The 27,751-nt window shown below is 43.5% G+C and overlaps 2 protein-coding genes across 7 annotated transcripts in view; both read right to left on the bottom strand.

Moving 5' to 3' along the window:
- The window catches only part of plxnd1 (plexin D1), a 53,112-nt gene extending 43,417 nt beyond the window's left edge, over nucleotides 1-9,695 (bottom strand). Inside the window, exons 1-3 of the mRNA XM_035536129.1 lie at nucleotides 8,304-9,695; nucleotides 6,181-6,357; nucleotides 1,012-1,143 (exon numbers count right to left, since the gene is read on the bottom strand). Coding sequence (XP_035392022.1) covers nucleotides 1,012-1,143; nucleotides 6,181-6,357; nucleotides 8,304-9,536 — 1,542 coding nt within the window. The 5' untranslated portion in view covers nucleotides 9,537-9,695. The remainder of the gene's footprint in view (nucleotides 1-1,011; nucleotides 1,144-6,180; nucleotides 6,358-8,303) is intronic.
- Nucleotides 9,696-14,331: 4,636 nt separating this feature from the next.
- The window catches only part of tmcc1a (transmembrane and coiled-coil domain family 1a), a 31,779-nt gene continuing 18,359 nt past the window's right edge, over nucleotides 14,332-27,751 (bottom strand). For 4 of the 6 annotated variants that reach the window (XM_035536142.1, XM_027021150.2, XM_035536143.1 and 1 more), the window contains 4 exons: nucleotides 18,886-19,134; nucleotides 17,796-18,487; nucleotides 16,761-16,896; nucleotides 14,332-16,468 (listed from right to left, as the gene is read on the bottom strand). In XM_035536142.1, coding sequence (XP_035392035.1) covers nucleotides 16,154-16,468; nucleotides 16,761-16,896; nucleotides 17,796-18,487; nucleotides 18,886-19,134 — 1,392 coding nt within the window. In that variant the 3' untranslated portion in view covers nucleotides 14,332-16,153. Of the gene's footprint in view, nucleotides 16,469-16,760; nucleotides 16,897-17,795; nucleotides 18,488-18,885; nucleotides 19,135-20,073; nucleotides 20,886-24,828; nucleotides 25,400-27,751 lie in introns of those variants that run through there. The other 2 variants (XM_035536145.1, XM_035536144.1) reach the window with 2 other exon arrangements.

Raw genomic sequence — 27,751 nt, 5'->3', positions numbered from 1 at the left:
ACAAGCACATACTAAGTGTAAGCACACACAGACACGCACACACACACACACACACACACACACACGCGCACGTGCAGGCAGCACATGTTTTGACAGCTTGTCAGGTCAAACCTTAGGTCATACACACAGACCTGTCACGGACTCTCATATTGGTCTTTCACGTGATTATGATTTCACATGCAATTTCACACTTCACGACAAATTCCTCACTCCCCCCCACAGAAATGGCCTCCCTCACAGCCTCCCTGCTCACTTTGCACAGCATCACTATAAAAAGACGTGGGCGTGCGTGTCTGCGTAGGCTGCGTGTGCTTGACAGTCAAAGAATGAGAGAGTGAAGTAGGAGGCCTTGTGAAAGATCAAAGCAAATGTATGCAGTCTCTCGCAAAGAATATCTTAAAACAAAATAAGGTTAGGGCATAATTGGACTTTTTGAAATCTAAGTACGATAGGCTAATTGATGATGTAATCATATTTTGTGACATAATTGATCAGGGTAATTTCATTGGATGCGGTTATTGATAAATGTAATCTGATATTCTCCGTATGTAATGTGCTTTCTGGATTCACAGGCGTATCTGGCGTGGATAGCTACATCCACGTTAAGGAGAATTACTTTCCCTCTGATCTAATTTCATTGAGCCTTCTCTTTCTCTCTCTGTCTCGTTCTCTCACACTCTTGTGATTTTTACTGAGGGAGTATTCTACCAGCTGGGAAGGTGCTCGGAGAGTTTACACGTGACTTCATACATGTGAGAATAAGCATCATGCATTAGTATTTTGTAGTGACATATTTTCAAATAGTTGCCATACAGATGCAAACTGAATAATGAGAATATGTAATATAATGTGTAGATAATACAACGATGCAGGGATTTTATGGCTAATATTCAAAGGAGAAATCACTGTATGTACTTTTTTCATATGGTATACATATACATATCGTATACAATATAATTTATGTACAGTATACGGATATAAAGACATAAAGCTGCTAATACAGATACTCACATGGTGCGTGGTCATGAGGTATAAGTAGTCTCTGTCATTGGGGTCAAAGGTCATAATGTGATGCACCGATTCACCAGCGGGGAGCCGTAATGACCACTTATTTGCCACGGAGAGGTTCCGCAGTAGGGACAGCTGTTCCAAAAAAATATGACAAAACAACAAGTGAACGTCCGCGTTCATTAAGCCTCCGTGACTACAGAGAGCCTGTGAGTGATGACTTACATATACACGCCTTTCAACCCTTAACAATACGCCACAACACAAATGGGGATATAGAAGGAGAACAAGATCAAATTAACATGACATTTATACAAATACTTAAAATTCACAATTAATCTCTGTCATAATGAGAGTTGCAGAATACTCTGTCACTTGACACATTTGCTAAAATGGCTGCTAAGATTCTAACACTCTAAAATGGAACTAACAGGTAAAATGATCCAGTGCAGAACAAGTGATGAGAGCCATTGGTAAACTGTAGAGAGTTGGAGACGCTCATTACCTAATCAAGCTTTGACGAGGGAATTGGGTTCAGAGTCTGTGAAAAGTACAGAACTAACTCACCTTGAAAGAACGCAGCCCTTGAAAGAACCACTTTTATAACGATTCATGCATCATTCCTACCTATTTACACAGACACAGACACAGACAGACACACACACACACACACACACACACACACACACACACACACACACACACACACACACGACTGCACCCAGTTTTGGCCTGGTCTTAAATTAAACCGGAGTTTGTTAAAAGTATACTTTAGAGTTGAACCGGCCACCATGTTCTGTCCCACATACACACACACACACAGACATTCACACACACACACACACAAACACAAAATGGTGTGGGAAACCTTACGCTAAATTAAAACTGTGATGGCAGTGTGCGCATGCGGAAAGACCCTTTGTTCCTGGGACCCAAAAAGAATAATTGGATTTCAAACGATTTGCTTTCATCTCCTTTTGTTTTTATGCTGCACATGTGTGTCAAACACCACATGTTCCATTTTACAAGCTTTAATTATGACGCAATGTGACAGAGTTATTAGAGCGACCCTTATTAAACACGACAGCGCTCTGGCCACGGGAATGCTGGGCAGGAGCCTGTCTCGACGAGTGTGTCAGCGACGTAGCCCATCTGCTTCCTCAGGCTCGAGTAGACACTTGGCTGCTTATCACAGGTGACCACAGATAAGCCACAGGTCTCCGTTGCAGACGGAACGCCATCTGTGCTCCGGGGGCTAAACCGCGAGAGGTCTCCCCTGGCCCTGCTACACGTGCAGGGTCAGGCCTTGCGTGGGGTCAGAGCACCACGCACTGTGGGAGATGCTGGCTGCAGAAAACCATCGTTTCTTCCATGCAGATTTCCCGCTGGGGACCATCCAGATGAACCAGTGCAGATGTTACGAAAGACTCAGAGGGAGGGAAGTGGATTGTGACACCCCACCCCCACCCCCACCCCCACCCCCCTGCGGACAATGACAAACTGTATAAGTGAATGCATCCTTATGGGGTCAATGCAGTTTAGTGGGGTCTGCCACCTGCTTGGGAATCGGAGCCGAACATCTGCACGCTGTTAAAACGCGTCTCATAAAGGACTCGCATCTCTCCTTTGGAAAGCAGCGCGGCTGCTGGAGCCCAAGGCCACTACCTCTCTGCAGGCAGTCTTCCACCCAGCTACAGCTCCCTGTTTGGATAGGAAGTCAACACTGCTAGGCCTCTACCCATGTCCATGAAACTTTCACAAGTCCAGTGCGTAGAGCATGAGATGAAGCGCCTGAGGACATTGTGGAGAAGCATGTGATTCTTCCTCTACATCTAGAGTTGCCTCCCGTGGGCCACGGATTTAGCACCTTAAATCGATCTGAAAAGCGCCAAAAGGACTGAACCCAGTGGCTGCGAGCGTTTCAGGACCGCACGCTTGACCGCAGTGTGGAAAGCAGAGTTTGAAAACCTGTCAAAAAAAAAAAAAAAAGCCCCACAAAACCTGGAAAACAGAAACTCCAGTGTTCTTCCAGACATGCCCTCGCCAGAGTGGATTCCGTATTCCGAGTGACCTGGAGCAGGACGAGCTTCGCCCAGCATTGTTAGGCGACCATCAGTTTCGCAAGACCACTTATGCCACTTAGTCTCTGGGCCACAGACGGAGGTCAGCTGGCCATGTCTGACTTGTCTGCATGGCTTGCTTTGAGAGAGGAAGCATTACGGCCGCTTAGCAGTCGTGAGGCCTTTGGCATCTGTCACCTTCTGTGTGCAAACAGTAGGATGGAAATTGCTGGAGGTAGGAGCTGACTCAGGCCTCTGTACATTGTCCAAACGTGAATATTATAAACGTGAATATTATAAACGCTGAGCTCTGCAGAAGGTAAGGAGTTTTGTTTGTCTAGTTCACCAAATATCTGAAGTAATCTGAAGTGAAGTGCAGATGCATACAAACACAAACACATACAGCAGGAGACTAGTTACAGCCAGGAAGGGTGAGATTAGCAAAGTCACATAACACACAAATGCCCCAAAACACTGCCCCACACACACACACACACACACACACACACACACACACACACAGACACCTGCTCTGCTACCAGGTCAGTGTGTCTAGCTATGAGCACATCAAAGAATGCTTTCTTTCAAAGTCAGTCAGCTGCAACTGGCTGTGTGCGTGCATGTGTGTGTGTGTGTGTGTATGTGAATCAGACTCACTAATCAAAGGGCCTATTTCAGTTTAGATGGACTGGAAATAGGAGACAGAGGAACATGGAAGAAAGACAAAAAACATCTAGCGAGAGGAAGAGACACTGGAACAAACACAGAGGTGCATAAAACAGGGACTGGCAAAGTCTGTAGAATGGCAAAATAAATGGATGGATGGATAAAACATTTCTGATACTACTGAGCTCTTATCATATGCTCTTATCACACGACGTTACTGAGCCTCTACCCATCTCAGCTGCCATGGCTACTCCCACCTCCCCCTGATGTCCTTTCCTGTAGCCCACCACACCTCCTCCCCAGCCAACTACTTCTCCGTTGCCCTTAATGGACGTTCTCTGGCAGGATGGGTCTCGGACACGTTCACACCTCGGGACAAGACTAGGACCTCTAGACAGTTGGGCTAGACATTAATAGCTTATTTTTTTCAATAAATTGCTTAGTTTTTCATTTGTTATTATTGCGGTGTCCGTTGTCGGCCAGAGAAGGATGGGGTCCCCCCCTTTGAGTTTTGGTTCCTCTCAAGGTTTCTTCCTCATGCTCTAGGAAGTTTTTCCTCGCCACTGTTACCATTGGCTTGCTCTCTGGGGGTTTGGACTTGTAAAGCAGCTTTGTGACAACATCTATTGTAAAAAGTGCTATATAAATACGTTTTGATATGCACTGGATTGGCTCAAAATACAAATTGTGGTTCAAAATACAAATTTAATTTCTAATCAAAGGACTCAGAAGTAGCTTGATCTTGTGCTCTGTATAGTGTCACTCTTATGCTACATGGCTCAGAAACCACCTCATGTACAAAATTAAAGAGCACATGCAAGTTTGAATTGTTTATTTATGTTCATTCTGAAATTTAGATAGATAGATAGATAGATAGATAGATAGATAGATAGATAGATAGATAGATAGATAGATAGATAGATAGATAGATAGATAGATAGATAGATAGATAGATAGATAGATAGATAGATAATTGCAACTGATACCAGATAAAATGAATCAATAAACCAATAAGTCAAATCAACTGATAAATCAATGTTCTGTTCATGAACTATGAACATATAAATGTATGTTCTATAAGCAAATATCATTTTGAATGAGTGACTTCATAAATCCTGCTCTTCATGTTTATGCCAGCCTCACTAATTGAGAGAGAAAGAAAAACAAAAAGGATATTATTGTATTTGAAGGTTTTAAGAGTAGTATGTAAGCAAAGGGTGAGTTGTAACTCAATCTGACTGCACTAACACATCCCCAACTCACCATTCCAAATTACATTACATACACCACTGAAACCATTAGCACAGCCACAGAGCTGCCTGCAGGGCGCTGATACACACACACACAAAGACACACAGACACACAAACCCTTTAACTCCCGCCACAGCACCAAACATGCAAACCAGGCATGGGATTACTCCAGAAGCAGACGTTCCCGCATCCTGGCACGGTTACGGAAAGGTTTTTAATTTCTAAAGTAAGACACCCTGCAGCTGAACTAGTCTCTTAAGACCAAACAAAAGCCTCCCCCTAAAAGCCGCTCTCAGTTTTAAGAGAATTTTTCCGATGCCGTTGAGAGCGACCCTCCACTGTTTTTTTCTTACTTTGAAGCTCCCACTAAGAGGTGATTCCATGCAGGAATGAGACAGGGGGTTGGAATTTTGCCTAATTAAGGAATATTTTTCCTCCCTCGTGGAAGGCAGGGCGCCTGCACATGCTTTCAAGACCAGTGCTCTGCTGAGAGTTTTTCTGGCAAGAACCTGGGGTTGAGACATAAAGATAGGTGTGTGTTTGTGTGTGGGGGGGTTGGGGGCAGGGTATCCCTCAAAGAAAAGAAATGTCAAAACATCTTTAAATGAGATATGGAGTATTCACATATTCTTTGCACTAATACATTCAAGAAGCAGTACTTTTCCATCACTGCTCCGCTGTACTTTGGCTTTCAAGAAACCAGAACTCAGAGTGGTGCAGACAGGACTCCGCAGGGATCGCTAAAGAGTCCCTAAAAACATATTAGATGCAAAAAAATTCCTTTTCAGACAAGAAAGAAGAAAACCAGCCTAATGAAACTTTATTTTATATTCCTCAGAAAATCCTTTGGCACCTATATACAGGCACATATGCCACTACTGTTCTCACCACACACACACACACACACACACACACACACACACACACACACACACACACACACACACACACATATGCCCTAATCAAAATTTGACAGCTCTGTATAGTGTCACTCTTACTACACGGCCCAGAAACACCCAATCAAACTCATCAGCAATTATCCAGCACTTTAATCTGGTTGAGTAAAGAAACGAAGACAGGGCAGTGGTTACCCGAGACCAGAGTTAACCCCCCTCCTACTGTAAAAACCTCCTCCACAGAGGATTTCACGGCTGACATAAGACAGGCTACGCTTAACTGCGCTTGTGCCACTCACCTTGTGCAGCCTCCCGTTGACGGTGCCCAGGAACACCACGGTGCGGTTGTGGACGTTGTCCACCGCGACGGAGCTGAGGCCGGACGCTTCGTACAGCGGGGCAGCGCTTAGTGGCTTCCGTAGGGCCAGCGGGTGCTGTAGGTGAGCGGCGCCGCAGTTCAGGAGCTCCGGCTGAAGCTGGCAACGTAAACAAACGCCCGTCGGTTTACACAAGCGCCGCAGACGTTCTCTTTTACGACCACTCTTAATTAGAACTGTAAAGCGAGGCTGACCTGTCCGTTAATTACCTTTAATTGTCAAGCACTCAGCATAGAATTTAAAGGTACCATTTTATCACGAATGAAACTGAACTAGTTGTAGTCTACTCAAAGGAATGTTTAGTCCGTCTCGCATGCGGGAATACATGGCCGGTTGAAGCGCATTTAAGGTGGAGAGAGGGACTCGCGACAGGGAGTGTTTTTCCACTTTAAGAGCAGGACATATCGGAAAAGGCTCCACGAGGGACTTTCAGGTGCACGGCATGCACAAAACAGTGAGAATAAATTCCTCTGGTCGCACCGCACTCGGACTTTAAGAGCGCGGCCGGTGTACGACGACGCGACTGAGTCATAACGAGCGAGTATTCGCGCGACGATGGAGTGACGTAAGAGACGGCTAGCGCCGTCGGATTAGCTCGCGCTTTAGAACGTCTCTGGGGCGACTGCTCTTGAAACATGACAAGTGCATGTTTATAGCATGTTACGGAAGACCCCAAAGTCTTTATGTGTATCACGGCTCTGATTCTTTCATACAGTAAGACCATACTGATCATAATTAGACAATATGTTCGTTTATGATTTTTAGTAAACACGAAGTTTAGATTTAGCATAATTTTACCGGTGTACCCCATTGAACCCCAATGGGAGTATGACAAAGTATACAAAGAATGCTTGCTACTTGCTACAAAGTATGCTACTCGTACCTTTTGGGACTAGTGCAAAGTAACAAGCAATTTAAAAGGGTTATTTGCGTTCTTAACAAAAACCACCAACCATTTTGTTAACAGAATAAATATGTACACTAGACGATGAAAGTGATTCCATCTTCACTACAGGAGTTCGTTCGAACAATTTTATAGGTCTGCATGACTGAATTTACTCACTTTACTGTCATGCGTCCTTTGTTTTAAATATAGCCTATACTTGTTCCAAGTATAGAAATGAGAAATGAGACGTTTGTTACTTAATCCAAAAGAAGAAGAGTTGCATTTTCTGCACACCTTAGTAGGACCCTCCACAAATATTTGACCAAGGGAATTTTGAAGTGACCACGAATTTCCCAACAAGGCCTAACTGGTCTCGCTTCCTGCTACCACGGCAAATTGTAAATTACAGTAATATTCTTTTTTATTAAAACTGTTTATTTTAATGTCCAAATAGACAAAAAATAATAATAATAATAACATAAAAAATCGGAGAGACCCGTGCACTTTAAGATGTATGACTACGTTGTTCGATGACCCATTTACTCATATACTTTTTTTTTTTATTATTAGAAAGCAATTTAAAATACACGACTGAAATTATGTGCACAGGTTTGAATAAATCCTTGCATTTCACCTCATCTTAGCGTTCACGTTAATGGTATCTATGTCACTATTGTTTAGTCAAGGCTTATCTATGAGGATAGATAGACTTTTCTCCCGACCCTCGCGCTTGTTCCCATAACCTTCGCGTTCTCTGGCAGATCCCACGCGCAATAACATGATTCGTGTTTGGAGCATGCTTGGGACTCTTGCTCTTCTGAAACAGCTTGAATCATGTGCTTTATTTAAACCGTTTCCTTGCCAAGAGCAACACGCTTTAGTAAATTACTTTAAAGTCATTTAAAAGTTTAATTGACAATAAAAACACTGTTTTCAGCTAAACATATGCAGGTATATTTATATAAAAGTAGGCTATATATATATGGATATATTGACTATATAAACTAAAACAGCTCATTAATCAAATAAATTATATATATATATACACACTAGACATAATTTTCATGGAAAGGGGAAATTTTGCCTTGCAGCCTGGGATCATTTACATTTGTAGCCGTAGGATTAGTCACTTTTAATGGCTTTGAAGCCAACAACTTACCACAACCTTTACTTTAGTTTCGCACTCTGCCCCGGATCCCTGAATGACGCTGTCCAGCACCTGAACGTCGCTGTTGGGTCCGTTGGAACAGTTGCGCCGGCCCTGGCGAATAGTCTCCTCAATATCCGCAAATCGGAACGCGCACAGCGCCGACTTTCTGTTGGCCTTAGTGAAGACTCCGAACAGGTAAGGCTCCACACCCGCGCGGTCCTCCACGTTGATCTCCGCTGGAAAAACCGAAACGATTCGATTGTAAATATCCCCGTTCGCGCCGCACTTAAGACCCATTTGGATGTACGATTCCGTGAGCTTTCTGCTCTCCGAAGTGGACTTGCGGGTTCCGTCTGTATCCAGACAGATGCGTGCCAGTATACTGTTGGGTTGGCTCTCTTTCAAACCGGTGTTGGCGTCGTTATTTATGGCTATATAGGAGTAACTCTTCTGCGTAAAGGCATGGACGAAGCTAAGTTTGTTTTTCGGTTTTACCTCCTGCTTGATTTTAAACACGTTGTCTTCCGAGGGGTTTATGTCGTAGGTGAAAAGCCGGTTAAGGTCTTTGGTATTTAAGGATCGAATCGCTATCTCTGGGGTGTTCTCGAAACGGAGGTCCTCTTTGCTGTGGTTCTTTGGAAAATATTCTGTTCCCATACCCGTGTAAGTCGCACCCACGAGCAACCGAGGGGTACCTTCTTGACTCCGAAAGATAAGTCCAACGGTACTCGCGTTGGGGTGATTGGCGACAATGTTGAGCATACTTGGGAAGACAGTTGCGTTGGGCTTCGGAAACTCCACAGCGATCTGCGACACGTTATCCATCTTACGAAGCTCACAGAAACCTTGATACACCGAGCCGCATGTCACAAGCACCTTTTGCTCGCGATCCAGAACAAGGAGCTTGTTGTAATTATCGGTGAGCGTTTTGGCGTGTTCACACGGTGCCTGGGGCAGCTGCGGCGCATGGCACAGCATGCTGTCTTTCACCGGCCCCGTGCCGTTTTCCACCTCTGTTACTAGCGTGGCATTTAACTGATAAAGCGAATTCACCGTGGCCAGGTAAACCCTCCGCGAAACCTCATCCACCACAAAGTTATTTGTCTCATTCGGAGAGGTGAACGCCTGTTGAATCTGGAGCGCGCCGACGGGACGCGAATGGAGAGTCCAGTGAGACGTGAGAAAAACGGCGAGAAACAACGCAGGAGTTGTGAGAGAGACTCTCTCCGTAGAAGGAGGCATTTTTCCTTCTGGCTGGCTTCCGCGGGTTCTGGACGGAGAGGAGCATTGAGCAAGTAGAAAATAGCGCGTCGCTCTCGCAGCAACTATCCGGGAGGAAAGACTGTTTCCTGCCGAACGCCTGAACACGGAATGACGTGATAAGGAGTCGTGCTTCCTTTAGAGCTCGAGCAGCAGCGCGGCGCAGCGGAGCAAATCCGTTACCCCTTATTCCGGTGTGCAAAGGGCAGCCGGTGGTTGGCCCAGTCACCTAAAGCTATTCATCTCGCACTTTTAAGAATTACAGCGCAAAGTTAAGGAATCGGAGTGTATCCAAATAAGTAGATCAGCGTTTGACAGTCCAGCGATTCTGGTTGATTTAATTCAACGAACGATTCCTTGTTCGGAGTAATTTTACCCTGGAATGCACGCAGTTGCAAATAGCTATAAGATTGTAAAAGAGCGCATGGGAAATGTAAAAACCAACTTTTTGTTTATGCAGAAAGACCAATGTTCATTGGAAGCAAAAGTAGTCTTTATCACCAGCCCAGACACTGTATCTTTTTGGTTCACACACAATTTTTAAAATCTTACTAACAAAAAGACAGGTAGGCTACTTGATCACTTCGTGCTCATGTTTTTTTTCGGGTTTCCAATTAGTCACGCGGATTCATCTTGACCTCTGTAGCGCGCATACTGCACATTAAGTACCGTTAAAATGCTACCAGATGGGTACCAGCTGAAAAACAAAATACCTTTCCGGTACCTATTCATGTCTTCTAACGTCTTTCTAAAAAAGCTTTGGACATGTTCTTTTGTGCTCATAAATATTTAATCACAACATATGTGCCTCAAAAGAGAACTGAATTCAAAATGCATTTACCGTTCTGTAGCGAATAATTGAGTATGACATGTGATATCCATAAAATTCAAACACACACACACACACACCTTCTTCCCTCCCTCCCTCTCTCTCGCCCGCCAAGTCTTGGCATGGATTTAACAGTCATTCAAATTCACACCTGTACTGACGCATCTGGTGATAGTGTGAAACCTGAAGCGGAATATTTGTGATTCCATATTTAAAGTATGACTTTTTGTAGACACTAAAGACATAGTGATAAGTCACACTTTGAGGAGACAGTCAAACTCAGTAGCGGATTTAGTTACAGAGCCTACCTCGCCATTCTGCTCAGTGACCTATTATTTGTAGCACATGTCAACTGAACAGTTGAAACAACTTTCCGGTCCTTCAGGAAGCAGCCTCCCCTATGCTGCCCGTCACCACCTCGTACTATTATTTGAACTGATAAGCTTGCGAGCCGTTTATTTTGGCTTCCCGTGCTTCACATGATTGACCCCGAGGCGAGGCAGGAAAACGCGTCGTGATAAGTTCTCTGGCTAACGGAAAGTCAAATAGGCTTGCACATCGGATGCAAAAGAGGAGCTGACAACACACAAACGCATCAGGTGTCACGAAACGTTTCGCTCCTGGTGTGTGCGTGCGTGCATATCAAGTGACACGCTTCACAATAAACGGCACCTAACGAAAGCGTGCCAGAGACTTCGCAGGAAAGCATTCGCAGGCTATTTTTCACTTATCGCCCATCATCCATCACGAATGATGTTCACTCAGAACAGATTTGGTTGTTGAAACTAAACTGATATGCAAAACTAAGAAGTATGGAACTGAAACTTGTGTTATTGTGCTGCGCAAGGGGATAAGTGTGTCATTTTATGTCGACTCACCAACTCCTTTGAGTGTTATTTGGGAATAAACTTTGCCTTTGCATGGGTCCAACGATTTCTCAGCGGAGAGAAATACAACTGTGAAAAAAGAACAAGAGACGATAGACAGCAACTGAGCAAAAGCAATTCCAGCAGTAACTCCAATTTTGCGCAAGAATTAGTTTGCAATTGAGCCGGCAAATGACAAGAGGGAGTGCCCTTTGACCTCCAATCTGACACTGACACTGAATCTGTGCAAACAGCCTTAAAATATATTGTATGTACGCTATGTTCTGAAATACCGGATACTGATTTATTTTCAAAATCCAGCCACAGGGTTTGTTTCGACACAGCTATGAATATAAACAACCAAGCCAGAGCTCTGTTGGTTGAGGGGTTTTCACCGAATTTCTTTTTTTTGTTTTCTTAAGAAACAATCAAGGGTACGAACTGCAACCAGTCGCAACCTGTTTCCGTCTAGATAAGTGGGCACTGACGGACACCAACCTGCCTGACAGCTAGTGGTCTGGACATAGTAATCCTGGTTTATAATTTATGTGAGAAGTTACAAATCTTTTTTAGAATTGTTACCTAAAAGTTGCCCAGTCTATAAAATGTAATATAATAAATAAACAAACGAATGATATCTTTAATTTTAAATGACCAAAGAACACTTCGTAGAAAACGCTAGAGGGCAATAAGGAGATAAAGGTCGCCATCTAGTGGACAACACACTCCAGTGGCTATTTCAAAAAGAAAAGTTTCATATCTAGGTTTTTCGGTAGTGGCCAGGCACCGTATGAAACTGTATAACGAGAACATAGAAAACATAGACAAGTTCATACTTATATGATTAATGAGAATTCGGTTGCCAACGTAGTCTATTTAGTGCAGGCTACTCATTAAGCCCAGATAGCTTGATTTATCTCCTACATTTTCAAAAGTTCCAAAATTGAAGGTCAAAATTAAAAGAGGACTAAAACTCTAAAGTAGCAGTAGGTTAGATAACGTGTATAAAAATAAATTATGTCATATTTATTAAAACTGTGACTACTCCGATAATGGTAATGGTTACAATAAAACGGAGCGCATGTCTCATTTTACAGTGATTTTGCAGTAGGTTTAACTTTAGCTTGTTTCCGATGCTACCTGTTAGCGTTGATTTATTTGGATGCTGAAAATATCTTTGCGAATTGCCAGAGGCTGCCGTATCGGTTCGGTGTTTGTTCTGATTTGTGCCTGTGCTCCCACGGATAAATTTTCTCATGAGTGGTTTTTAGCACTGTTCATTCTAGTGTCTGATATCTAAGTACTGAAATACGTGTAGGCTAGTTCTTTTAATTAATATATATTGTTGTATATTACTTTCCACGTCTATAACATTTATTTGTAGGCCAGCAATGTGGACATTTCCACAAGTATGTAGCGGCCTCCTCCGCAGGGCGGGGCATTGGAGGCGGGGCTGGAGCGCAGCTGAGAGGGAGGGGGCGGGGCCTGGGAGTTACCCTGGTAGAGTCCACTCTCTCCTCAATATTACTGCTTGCAATTTAAAAACATTTTAAAAATCATTGATAGTTAGTCATTAATTAGACTCACGTACCCTCGCTAGAACTTGTAATGGACAGGAATTTGTTTTGGCGCGAAGAAAAGTGCTTAACAGAACATGGACACATTGACATTACTGACAACAAATTGTCTCAAAGCATCTTTCTAGCTTCCAGTCCCAATAACTATTAGTCACATAGGCTTGCAGTATTGAGTTATATAGCTAGATACCATACCACACATTTTCCCCTTTCCCTAGTTTAGATATCATTGGTTGGGGTTTAAATTTGACTCATCCACCCACTGTACAGATCTCCACTAGATCTCCTTGTAGAGATGTTTTTAATCTGGCCTTTCTAAAAGCTGGCAGTGACTTCAGTGGTGATTTTAGTGGCAGTTGATGAACTGTTTCTTCATAGCTTTAATTATTATTATAATCATCATCATCATTAATGTTGTTGTTGTTTGTAGCTGTTTCCCTCTGTCAGTGTGGTGTACCCAAATGATGTTTTGTTTTTTTTGGTTTGTTTTTTTAATTTCCACCCCATTTGTTCTGTTTCTGTTCTATGGTGCTGAATAGCTCTCCTGTCCCTTTTTTACATTCAAATGTTTTTTCTAGATACTTCCATGGTCTTCACTCTGGTTTATACCTACTGACTCCAAAGAAAGATTAGGGCAGATCACACTAACACTACACATTCCGGACAGCAGATCACAGATCTTACTTTACTAGGTATACCTACCTTAGAGTTCAGCTTTAAAGGTATACAATTACAGAGTACTCTCTGGGGCCATGCACAGGTTACAGGTGTTACACTGGTGTCAGAAACAACAATGCAGTTTGAACTGTTTTTTTGTTTTGTTTTGTTTTTTTTACTGATGATAAAAATCTTCCACCCAAAACTATCCAAGCAACAGGTTTGCCATGGACAGAAACAGACTGCTGATAGAAAGTTAGAAGTTGGCATCACACCCTGTGCATAGCCCCAGGTCACCTTTACTCTCCAACTGTACAGACTATATGGTGAACTTTCATGGTGGATGTTTCTAGTGGTCCCTGGCTTTACAAAATGCAATTATCACTTCAATGCCCCCATATTTATAGAGAACACTGTATTATTAATTAGTTCTAGATATAAACTTGTGCAATTAAATTTTACATTCTTACACTACGTAATGTTATTGTATACTGTAAGTACTTTACAGAGTAATAGCTTTTTTGGGCTCAAGGGAGAACACATTAGTTCATTCAAACATGAGATTGAGCAACAGCTACTGATAACAAGCACAGGTCCTGTGCTGGTGTCTCGGTTCACGCATATAAAGCGTGCATCAATAATGTGTGTGTGTGTGTTGGGGGGGCATTTGTGAACCTGCAGGAAGACACATATCTGGATAATCTCTGAATAAATGGACCAGCATAACAATCCTGGATCCAAATTGTCATTGCAACAGCAACTCTGTATTGAATCAGTATTGGGTTACTGCATACTATTAAACACACACACACACACACACACACACACACACACACACTTTCACAGTCTAGGCAGGAATGCTCTTTATTACACAAGTCCCAAGCACAAAGAGAGACATTAGAAGGCAGTAGAATTGCTCAACATGCATGCCAGTGCATACATTCTCCCATCCACACAAACGTTCACACACATGCCCACATCTGGCTGCTCTTTTGTACATATATAGGAGTCAATTAAGGTCAAACATCTCTACAGTGGGTTGATCTTAGAGCCTGTCCACCTGGGTCATCAGAGAGCATCAGAGATTTTCCAATTACTTTTAGGATTAAAGGTGTTTTATATCACCAAGATTTTCTAATTATTGTATTATTTAATTTTAATTGTTCATATAATCAAACCAATTCACTATGTGGACATATCCTTGAATTAGGAAGAGGAGTTACTACAAAATACACTGTTAAGTAACAGTGTTAATGGCTGTACAATTAATCATATTTGTTAAAACATATTTAAAAGACCAACCACCATCAGAGTCAAATAGTATGTCAATTTTTTGCCAAATGAACAATTTAATTTAAAAATCCCATAGGGATTCTGTAAAACATCCATTTTGAAAAGGTACACCTTAATACAGTCCTATCATTAGAGTATGTTGCACATGAGTTTACTTTGTTCACACTAATAATGGTGGTGTTAATGATGATCTTTTGAGCTATAAAAAAAGAATAACATCTGTTGCATGCCCTGTTTAGTTATGAGACATCTGAATAGTATTTCCAGGAAGTGTACTCATTTAACCTCAGCTGTTTGGTGAGACAGCAAATGTAGACAGATCACCCCAAAGGTGCTGTATAACAAAGTGGATTGCATGCTCTTCAGGGACAGGTTGTTTCTATGTGCATGGTAACATGCACAGCTTTGTATAAATAAATATTGTTTCATGTTAATTAACCAGTTTTGGCTCTTGATACACTATATAAATATTAATATTCAGAAAAATGCCCAATGTGTTATTTTGTGATTTCAGTACAAACAGCAATCTAAATCACCAACTCTGGGCAAAATTAAGAGGCAAGGTGTTTTTTTTTCTTGTGGCCTCAGAATGGCCTTCATGGCTTCAGGACATGAAAGTGGCAGTTTGTCCTTCAAAACAAGCTGTGTAGCTGTTCCTTTTCTCTGATATCACATGGTGAACAGGCTCCAGTCACTAAAGTGGTGCCTCTTTAAAAGTCTTTATACTTCACCTTACTTTAAAAGTCCTGAAAGTTGTAATTCATAACTAATAGAAACAGTATGGAAGCACAGGAAGTCCCAAAGCACCACACACTTCAAGTATGTCCATTAGTCCATTTTGCCCGGGAAACATGAGCTGTCCAACACAAGATTCCTCCTTCTGTCTTAAAATCCAGTGCCGTGAACAAGGTGAGGGCCGGAGTAAGCTAACACTGGTGTCAATTTACAGCTAAAAGTGCATAAATCCTCCCCCTTCAAGGCAGCCAATAAGAGTAAAAAAAAAATCTACCAAAGGCAGTGAGGAGGAGGAAACTCCAATGTCCAACCACAAAAAACACTTCCTGTTACGTTTGAATAACAGGAGGTTGATGCTACATCAGACCGATTAAAATTATGATAAAACTAAACAATTATATTAGAAATCGGAACAATATCAATATAATTAATTAACGTTGTAATAAAAGAGGTGCCAAAGGCAGTCTACAAGGAAAAGTTGCCTGCTTTGCTTCTTGCCTCAAAAATGTAAACGTGTACACCTGTTTCTTAAAAGAAGTTTGTGCTGTCCCCACCCACTTAGCGAAGAGACGATTGGCGGCTGCTGCTTCCTGCTTGTCAAAGCATCACAGCACTGCCATTGGCTGATGAGGGACTGTGCAGTCATCTGGGCGTTTGCAGCATGCGCTGGGTGTGGCCTGAGAGGGTGTCCCAGTTCCTCCAGAGGAAGGCGAAGAGGAGGAGGAAGAGGAGCGTGGAGAAGGAACGGTTGCGCGTCTTCATCAGCGGGACAACGCAGTTGGCCACGGTTGAGACGAACACCAGGACGACAGCCATGAGGGTGAGCAGAACGTTGATGAGCTTGCCCAGGAGTGTGCGTGCCGTGGCATTCTCCAGGCCCTCCAGCTGCACCACCTGCTGCTGCTGCTGCTGCAGCTCCATCTTGGAGATGCGCGTCTGACAGGCCTCCAGCGCCTCCTGCAGGATGGGAGAGACGCGCAGAAACATGAGAGATGTGTGTAAGATTCAATTCATTTTCTAGCAGTCATAGACAAAACGAGCACTACCATCTAGTAGAATACAGTCAGCAGCTTCATACTGCTAAGTGTTTCGTATGACACATTTTACCAGTAGAGGGCATAGTCTAATTTACTGAGGAGTACTGGCAACAAAGACTGGTTGATCCTGTATTGTACCCAATACCAATTTGGTCATGAGTATTGGGCATAAACACACAGACACACATGCATGCACACAAACAAAGTTGTACCTGTATGTCACGAGCCCTTTCATTGGACTGATAAGCGATCTTCTCTTCCATGCTGGCAAGCTCTTGTTTCAGGTTCAGAATCTCATTCTGATGGAGTTCTGTCAGATCGTTCAACTGTTCCTCCAACCGCTCACACCTGCACACAGACACACATGCACACTTTATTTGAGTGCCACCCGCAAACACTGCATAGACATATAAGTAGACAGTAAGTACACTGTTGAACACAAGTGCTTCCTGGAAAGACATCAAGGACATGCAATCACTTAGTAGTTATTAACTTCCGCATGCGTGTTTGTATGTGTTTCAAGTGTGAAAAGTGATCGCACTCCGTGTCATCTAACCTGCTCATGAGTGAAGTGGATAACAGAGATCCAATTCAACACACAAAAAAAGCTCACACACACACACACACACACACACACACACACACACACACACACACACACACACACACACACACACGAGTCTACAGGCTCAAAAGCGTAGGTAACGTGTCAGTGATAAAGCACATCCACAGATCATTCATCTTTTGCTACAAAACTCCACCTAAAATTGGAGGTTAGTGAATAAAACTCCCATCTTTCTCAGCACCCATTATATGTCTAGTACATGCTGTGCCTGTTGCTATCATCAAACTTCTGCTGTGCACTCTATTTTTAGCCAGAGAGAAAATGAGTGCTGGACCACATCTAGATATTTTAGGGACATTTTAGGGAAAAAATGCCCAATCACCCCTCTCTCCCTCCTTCTCTCCCTCCCTCCCTCCCTCTCTCTCTCTCTCTGTTTTCATACCTTCTTCAGGCAACCTAGCCACCTCTTCCTGTCATTTTTAGTTTGTGAGGAATTTAGAGCATCTACTTCCGGTGCAAAGATAAACATGGACACAAAACACAAACTTTCAGAAGTTTGTGTCTGTAACAGTGTACAGTATATATCCTTTCAGAAAAGTGTGTGTGAGTGTTTACAGTATACCTCAACTTTCAGTGTGTGTACACATCATATAACTTTTGAGAAGAGTGTGTGTGTGCTTACTTGAACCGGTCCTCCTGCAGTGCCTGCATCACCAGCATATAGTCCCGCTGGTACTGGCTCTTCAGCTCCTCTAGCGTTTCATCCAACCGTGCCTGCACATCCCTGAGCTCCTGCACCTCCTGCACAAGCATCTCCAGGCTGCTGCGTCGCCCCCGCTCCAATGTGTTGCCCCTGGAGCCAGGCAGGCCCCCAGGGGCACCCGTCATGCTGCCGGTCCCAGCCGAGCCCGACGTAGCGCTCGAGCAGTCCTCCTCGCTGCCGAACCTGGGGCTGCCCTGCAGGCGCGCGCCGGGGGACCGTCCCACCGCGTCGCCGCCGTCCATGCCGTCCTCAGAGTGGCCGTCCTTCAGCGTGCTGATGTTGTCGGCGCTGCCGAAGCGGTTGCGCAGGAGCGAGGCGAGCTCGCGTGGCTTGGACGCCACAGCGCCGGCCGCCGAGTGTGTGGCGTGCGAGAAGCTGGACAGACCACCACGCACACTGTCGGCCACGCCCTCGCTCAGGCCTGTGAGGACCCTTGCGCCCACGCCACGCAGGCCCTGACCTACGTCACGCAGCACGCCTCGGGGCTGCCGGCCGGCGGCGCCGCCGGTGCCGCCCTGCTCAGCCTCGCGCAGCCGCCGTCCGTAGTGTTCCAGCTTGCGCTGCAGCTGCGCGATACTCGCTGCTGACTTCTGGTTCTTCTTCTCAAAGACCTGAGGGAGCAAGAAAGAGGCTCTGTGAAGAGTGTAGATGGGGAAATACGCTGATCATGGAGAAGGATGTGGCTATCGATGAATTAAACGCATGTGCTCACCAATTTGCATTACTTCACTTACAAATGCTAACTGGCTTTATCAGTTTTGGTTATGCTATTTGTAAAGTGTCTCAGTCCCAGCTGAGCCTTGATGATAATGCAGTAAGCTGAAACTCAGGAGAGCAATGCATGCTAACTGAAAATAACGCCCATCTGGAGGAAGAAGAGGGGCTACAAGTTTGAAAAGTAAACAGTTAAATAAGAGACACGCAGACAGGCAAACAGACAGCAGAAGAGAGAAACTGCCATAAGCCAGAGACGTTAGACACACTGGATGGGACGGTCCACGGGACCTACCTGTTTTAGGCGACAGCTCTGCTGCTTGTCATTGGTGTTGTTGGCGAGCTTGAGGTACTCGGCCACGTTCTCGTCCCGCGCCGCCTGCTCCACACGTAGCTGTTCTGTCAGCTTCAGGATCTTCTGCTGGAGCTGCACCACAGCCTGCCGCGCACGCTGGGGGTCCAGGCCCACATCTTCTGGCGAGCCCTCAGCACTGCACGCCGCCGCCAACGCAGCTTGGGCGAGGCTGCTCTCCAACCGCTCGATCTGACAGAGAGAGGTTAGAGAAATGAATGGAAGGACAACAGGAAGCCCAAAAATCAGAAAAACAAAACAAAAACACAACCCCCCCCCCCATACATACACACACAAAAATGATCCCAGTTATAAAAAAACTTTTTCTGTCACGATGAAGCAATCAGCTAGCCACTGCAGGCATTAGGTCATAGGTTTTCTTAGGTCATTGCATTCGGGGTATGTGAGGTGCATAAGCGTTGTGTGTGTGTTCACATTTTCTTCATACGAGTGTTCGGTCACTGCATTCCAATATTGTAAATACAATTCTGCAGCGAGCGAAAACCAAATAACAATAATTATAAGATTACCGCGTGCCGGTCGTATTTCCTTTACACCTGTAGGAGCCGTGTTGTTGAAAAATAATTTTACCTGGTTACACAGTCCGGTATATAAGACTAACCTTGTTTTTTTTTTGTTCCGTAAAATCGTTTACAAAAATGAGTTCCCACTCCCTACGTGCCGGGTACGCGTCGAGCGCCGAGACGCTAGAAACGTGTACTGATGAGGACAGACGGGAACGTCAAGCGCATGCTACTAAAATATAGACTGAAACGTTAAAGTGGGTAAACATCCATCTCTTAAACAGCCGCCCAATTTTTGATAGCTTAAAGGTTGTCTTCAGGTATGAACGAACCGATATCAACCTAACCGACACACTCGTCCAGACGCGCAAATCCAACAACAGCGCTCGCACATGACTGATCTATGACAGTAAACACCACATTCCCGGCGGCTCTAGCGACCTTTATTTCAATAGCGCTCTAATACACTCTGTACTCTTAATGAAAACTTTAATCTAATCTATTTATATATCGTGCGTGATAGGCGCGGTATTAGAATAGCGCACTCTGACCAGGTGGGAAGACGTTTCCAGAGTTGAAAACCAAACATACACGTCGCTCGTCTTACCTTTCCATTCTTTAAACGAAGTACCTGCTCCCAGTGCATTTCTCCGTAGTTACATTTACCGCTGAGCTCATACGAAATGAATGCTTCATTTAGCCTGTAAATGAATTGAAGCCCGCTTTGGTTCATCTATTGCACGGGGTTTTTTTGGGGGGGGGGGAACTCCGTAACTTTACAGGTTTGATCCTCGCACTTGCCAAACTTGTTTTGAAACTCGAGTGGCACCTGAAACTGGATTCGCTCCTCGCGAGCTCGCCCCGCCCACCTCCCTGATGATCCGAGGTAGCGCCTCGGCGATGACATCATCCCCAAATCGTGCAACTCCGCCTGGAGCGGGTGCAAGTAGTGTGGCGCGAATGCCAGTCATTGGCTATTAAATCCTATTAGATCACTTGAAAAAAATGCAAACTTCACTTTGCGCAAAAAAATGGAATTAAGAGCATTTACGAAAAGCTACAAACAATATGCACAATAAATAAATACCATAGCTTGTGATAGATTGTATGTAGATTGTAGTACAAATACGTTTGTGCTTATAGTCTCATAAGCTCAGTTTATGAATGTTAGGTTTCCCTATCCGTGGTCAGACCTAATTGTAGTATAACTTGCCTTACTTAGTAAGCATCTGCTGTTATCATCCCAAGGAAATCTTATTCTTCTAGAACTACAGTGTTCTGACAACATAACAAATCCAGGCGGTGTTTATATATGTAAATCATCTAATTTGATGGATATTTGCGAGAAACCAATTACCGAAACAATGCAGGAGAAAACAGACAGGTTAGTCAGGTTAGTCGTTATTCCACTCAGTTTTTTAAGCCCGTGATTTCGTGGTCTACGTAACTGATAGGTAAATGTATTGTACGTTTACAGAAGTACTGTTCCTGGGCGTTAAAAAAAAAAAAGCGACAGCGGCGTGGTCCGCACAGAAGGCACACTCCTCTTGCGGGCATATCTATTACGTTATTCATTTACTACTGCCAGAGTCCTGAATAAGAACCATCATCCGGTGAATAACAACATCTCGCACATAGGAACATGTAGTAGTGCAGGCTATTTCCTCTCAAGTGTGAAGTTGCTTGGAGAAGGTTTTACTCAATGTAATTCTTAACACCTAGTAACCAAGAACAGAATGCATCCCGTCCCTGGATGCTTTCCACTTATTAACCAGCAACTGATCCACATGCACAATATAACTTGACTCAGTGAACGTGATTACATAGAATGATATTTGGTCGCTCGGCGGACACCTGAAGTGCGGCCTGGATAAGGGCGCACGCACAGACCTCTCGTCTGATGATATCGAAGCAATCTAACAACATTAAAGCAGAACGGCCGTTTAGTAAGCAACTGGACAAAGGGGAATTCCTACCATGAGAGAGCGTAGAAATAAACAGAATATATAATTATTTTTTTTTATCTCCAGCACATGGTGAAAGAACACATTCACGTGATGTCACAATTTTTTAAATGGGTGGTAAATATACAGTGTCATCACTGATATCTCACACACGCGCAGGCAGAGACAGGACATTTTGTGATAAAGAGTTTGTGCATTAGGAAGTAGTGAAAAGGAATGGCTGATATAGACTGCAACACGACAAAACAGACAAACAGATAGATGCCAAGTGCGCTTTAGAACCAGGCCATGCTACCTATCATAATGAGTTTTCTTTGATGTCATATTCTGATGCACTTTCCACAGTATCCGAGCTTCACCAGAGAACTTTGCACAGCCGACTGGTCCACTGACAGACAACAGACTTGTCACACGATATGTAGTGGTTGCGTTAAGCTAAACGCTTTGGGTCAGGTGAACAGCACAACATTGTTTACCCAATATTAGACTTAAATTAATGACTGGCTTATATGGAACTGCCAGAGAGGTGCAAAGGCCAAGTATGAATGCCAAACTTCTACCAAGCTGCTGTCTGATTGGATCATGATGGGTGGGATGCATGAGTTCTGTTTCTGCCCAGGGCATTTTCTTGAACAGCACAACACAATACCAGAACAGGATTACGCATGTGGTGTCGAAACCAAACAAAACCTGACAGCAACACAATCCCTGGGCAGACCTATATATATGTTGGTGTGCCAATGTACCAAACATACTTGTGTCTGACCTTTGCCAAAACACACAACACACAAACATATCTTCCACCAAAGAACAAACCATGTTTACATCTCAAACAATAGGGACTGTACAATAGCTCAGCTTAAACACAAAACTCAAATGAAGCTGTTGACTCAAAACATACAATGAAATCAGGAAAGGGATAAACCTGCTCACTGATTATAAAGGTCTTGATAAATTTTATGAATTTAAGGCACACAACACATCTTCAAATGTTACTGGCTTGGTAAATAACCAAACATGCATCATGCGACAAGCTAGAAATAGGCAAAATATATTCATATATGCAATTTGAATAGTAGGCAGTGGTATAAAAAATTATGAGTAAGATTAATACGAGGGACTGTGCATCTCTGTGTGTTTGTGTTACCTGTATAAGTAAATGAGGGAATATTTGTAAAGCCTCTATGGTGTGTACTTTATAGCATCATATATTCCAGGTCTACAAGGTCTTGGGACCAGTTAAATTGAAGCCCTTTGTATACCATAACAGTGAAGAAATGAGACATGGTGCGTAGCACACCAACAATCACAAACTTTATTAAAATACCACAGCACTCTCAACTGTGTATAGTTGCATACAAATAAAATCCCTCTATATAAAAGTCAAAGTGAGTAAATGTTTAAAGTTTGAGCACATGATCTTGGAGTCTTTCTACCCATCAAAAGCATCTGAGAGTTTATGTTTGATCAAGAGATGTATATGGTTGCAAGCTTACTCGTTGTAATAGAGGTTAGGCAGTGTCTTGTGGCCCGTGTTTTCCTGTGTGAACAGTTTTTCATCTGTAAACACACCCCAGCCAGAAGCCATCTTGCATCATCCTCTCCAACCACAGTTTAGTCAGTTGGCGAATGCACGGCAAGTAATTGAACTAATACCAATACCTCACTGGTAATATGGTAAGGATGTGTACATACCAGAGGAATTCTCAGTACTCAAAGTGTCCACTATGCTCAAAGAAGCCACCAGTGATATCTGCACACATGAGTGTACATTTTCTACTGCTGGAATGCCTCATTTTGAAGTGCTAACAAGGCTAACAACGAGTGGAAACTAGTGGGAGGCAGTTAGCGCCACAACATTAGCATAATGATAATGGATAAGTTAGCATTGTTCACGGCTGCACAGCTTCATATCTAATGTTAGCTTGTTTGTGTGGAATAAATGAAATGTTCCAAAACGTTTACCATGTTTTTGTTGATATATGCTTATATGACTCAGGACAGAGGTTACCCTACATTCGAATAATTTCTGAAAATTGTTGCTGAATAAAACTGCATATAAATTTTGAGTCAAGGGCCAGTCAGAGGTTCTGTTACTCATACCCTACAATCAAAACTGTAAACAGTTGATAACAGTATGACAAGCATAATAAATACAAATTCAGTTTTTACACAAAATGATTTAGTGTTAATAAGGTTGGTGACTTAAACGCAACAAGTGGGCAGATTATCTTTCAAAGTATTGCTATATCTATTCATTTAAATAAGATTGGAATAGCCACTTATCACATTACCACATATATATACCCTAAACCCAACATATAGATTCATATGGAAAAGTTTTCTTCTTTATTTGGAACAACTTGGTAGCTAAGGAAGGATTTTGTGCCTGAGAAGCTATAATAATCAAATAGTAAGAAATGGAACTTTCATGTTTTATAGTTTGTGAATATTCAACACAACCAGTTCTTCCAAGATCATGAATTATTTTGCCTGGATGTTTTTGACTCTGTTTCACTATTTTCTGAAGCGTATCTGAGCCCTAAAAATGGAAAATTATGCACACACTGTAAGAGAGCCTGCAGACGACCGAGTGTAAATATTAATTCACCACTAGTCTGGGCCAAAAAAAAAAATTTAAGAAAAGAGGAAATAGTCAAGACACAGTACTGGTGCCAAACATTCTCACTTTCTGTGTCTCTTTCTCTCTCTGTCACACAATCTCTCTGCCCACCACCCACTACGCTCATATTCAGTCAAAGTCTGGTTCAGAATTTCATGGAAATCCGCTTTCTAGTTTCTTTAAAGAGGACAGATGTCACCAACAAAGGCCCTATTCACCATCAGTGGACAATTACATAACGAAGTCTCTCACACACACACACACACACACATATATACACACACACACACACACACACACACACACACACACACACACACACACACACACAGTCCTCCTTTGTAGCTAGATTTGGATTCAAACATGAAATTTGATGGTTCTAATGACTGTAGCATTTAAAAAAAGTACAAAAATGACACTGGTGAAATGGCAGCCCAAACTGCGGAAATGGTAAGCAAACACTGCAGTCATGCTGTTCCAGGCAGCTTAACAGAGCCTTTCACGAATGATTATGTCAAAACAAAGTCTGTGGAAATTTCTTAAAAAGGTTTTGCTTCACAATCCCACACACACACACACACACACACACACACACACTATATGGTTAAAGCTCACAAAACTGGCACACTTCAGCTCAGAGATACAGATATTTCCATGCACAACATATGCAAACAATGATGCATACAAACTATGCAAAGTAGTAACTTTTCAGATGAATATGCAGAATAAATATCGTCTGTTCCAATCTTGTGCAAGCATGCAAGGGAGAACTCACTGTACTAGTTGGAGATGTAGATGGTGAAGACTCTGGCGTAACCAGGTTGAGGATAAGTTCCAATGGAGAAATCATTGTGACCCCGAGGTCAGTGGATGACCAGCAACACCCAGAGGACCACTTGCTGCACACACTTGCCTCAATCCCGAGATGCCTCACTCCAAATGTGAGTTCAAGAACCCTAGCTGATTACAAATCTCAACTCTGACCCAAATAACATATGAAAAGAAAGCTTCACTGCTTCAAAACCTGGTCACCACAGAAGGTGAAAGCTGTAAGCAAAAGGTTCATGGAACTCTTCAGAATAATGTCCATTGGGCTCCCGTTGTCCTTAGAGCAACAGATGGATTCATTTAGGAAAGTCCTACAGCAAGATTAAAAAATGTGGCAGATTGATTGTATTTGAATGCGCAAAGCAGCCAACCTTCGAGGGATTAAAAAAATGAGATGTAAAAGCTTCAAAGAAACATTTTTGCAGCTTTCTGGCATGTGTGCCTGTGTGAAAGAAACAGGAGGAAAAAAAATGAGAACGCGAGAGCCCAGGCTCTCGTTTGCTCTCCCGTTGTGTGCCTATAACCAGCAAGACCATGGCTTTAGACAGCTGAAGTAATGTCCATTCTCCTTGCTGGTCTTAGAAAGCATAGCCAATGAGCTTGTGACCCACAAACCTACACCAATGAGCACACACATCCAAGAAGGCACTTCTTTAAACCAATCAGCGATCATGGTCCAGGGTATCCAAGGCTGTGACTGGCTACAGTCCAAACAGTACAATCAATGGACTAATGAGGTATACACCACAAAACATCAATCCTGAACAAGAGTTCTGAATTAAGTGGCAAGGAACTGAATCAGTAAAAGCCAGTGTACTCTCAAAGCCATGAAACCATGGTGAGATTACACTGTCATCTGACTAAATGACCAGCAATATAGCTTAGCTTGTGTGTGTGTGTCCCATTAGGAAAAGAAGTAGGGTGCATGGGAAAGGGGTGGGGGGCAAAACAGCCAGAATCTTCTCAATGGAAAAGAATGAGAAGGGGAGTAAAATGTTTGGTTGCAAAGAGAGAGTGAGACAGAGAGAAAAATGGAAACTGAGAAGTTGGTGGGGAAGTTTGAAGTTAAAAGTAGAGGTGAAAGATGACAGATGAGACCAGGCCTCAATCAGGGACTTAACAATCTGCATGTGTGTGTGCACTGATGATGAAAAACTGAGGGCATTTCCTCACTTAGCCTTATCTGTCTTCATATGCAGACTTTCAGATTATACTTTTAAAAATGTGAATTTAAAAAGTGCTGACTTATGCTAGTCATATGAAAAGAATGCTTATCATTCTGAGCAGTTATGTCACAGGCATGTGTCTTCTTACTTCACCCCCCCCCCCCCCCACACACACACATACCCCTTTTAATCTTTATATCTGATGCAAAGCTTCATGGAATACAACTGCCACCCAAAAACAAAAACAGGACCAGTACAAACACGTGTACTTTGAGTGGAGCCAACACATTGTAAATAAACATTCCCTCCCAGGGCTTCCTGCATGAAAGCCTCTCAGTGTATTTCTACAATCTACTAGACCCAGGTGGATGGGCTGAAGGAACATTTCAGTCAAACCCTGAAACATATGCAGCAGAAGGTGTTGGCTGAGGATTGATATTACTGAGATCTGTTGCTGCCTTATTTGCTGTTTGGAGTGCAGGAAGCTACCCAGGCCTCTGCTAAGTTTGCCCCATTTTTTGGCTTGTGTCCTGTTCGATGTAGCCACGGAGACCTGGGAGTAGCAATCCTCAACATATCAGTCAGTTATTGCGCATGTGCAACACATATAGCAGCCCACAGAGTCATCCTATAGTAACAGTGGCCCAGTGAGGGCAGGAGCAAACCTACAAACAACAACCACAGCCAAGAGGTTACCGGCCTGGGGACCAAGTTAAAATCTTTTCCCCCAATGTGACTTGCAAGTTTCTGGCTACTTGAAAGGCCCCTATCTTGTGGAAGAGAAGTTGTCTTGGAAACCTATTGCAAATTAGAGCTGAGATGAGGAAAACTGAGCAAGTCTTCCACATCAACCCACTCAAGAGGTGGGTTGAATCCCTGAACTCTACACCCATCAGCATCATCATCCCCTAGTCCAGCCGTATAGTCTTACAGGTGCCCAAGCCTGATGGTTCTCTTTGCTTATTTCGCTTCTTGAGGTGTCTTATCAACACTTACTCCATGCCTCGAGCGGACAGCTTATCGAAGAAGATCATGCTTTTTCAAAGGGTAACTGATAGATGACCTAGTGCTGAGGACCTGCCAAAGATGGCCTTTCACACCCCCAGTGGCCTTTCCCTTTCAAGCTCCATGGGGCACCACTGATTTTTCAGCAACCGATGGCCATCATTCTGCAGCGCCTTCACCACTTTGCTGCTGCGTTCCTGGATGACATCATATTCCACTCTGAGAGCTGGGCGGAGTGACCGGTACAACTCCAGAAGGTGTCAGCGGCATTCTGGGGGTTAACCTCAACAACTGCCGCCTGGGGCTTCAACCCCACTTTCTGATCACACAATAAAGGAGCAGCCAAATAAAGTCCTGTGGAGTACTGACGAGGAGACCACATTCTGAGGTGAAAGAAGCTTTAACTGGGTTCATCAGCCCGGTGCTGACTTCCAACAGTCCTTTGTCCTCTGGACGGATACATCAGAGATGTGTCTGGGGGCTGTCCTGTCCCAGCAGGTAGGTAATGAGGAACATCCTGAGGTTAGCAGTCGTAAACTCTCAGCCACAGAATACGATATGGAGTGGGAGGTGCTCACCATCAAGTAAGCAGTGGGAGACCTCTGCTACTACCTCACCAGTCATCTCGTCATGCCAATCACAGATCATGCTCCTCTCTGAAAGATGACAAATGCCATCGACACTAACTTCCATGTCATG

Source organism: Electrophorus electricus, chromosome 18 (genome assembly GCF_013358815.1).
Source record: "Electrophorus electricus isolate fEleEle1 chromosome 18, fEleEle1.pri, whole genome shotgun sequence".
Taxonomy (NCBI): Eukaryota; Metazoa; Chordata; class Actinopteri; order Gymnotiformes; family Gymnotidae; genus Electrophorus; species Electrophorus electricus.
Note: the sequence above shows the minus strand (reverse complement) of the source record. Positions and strands in the feature narration are given on the sequence as shown.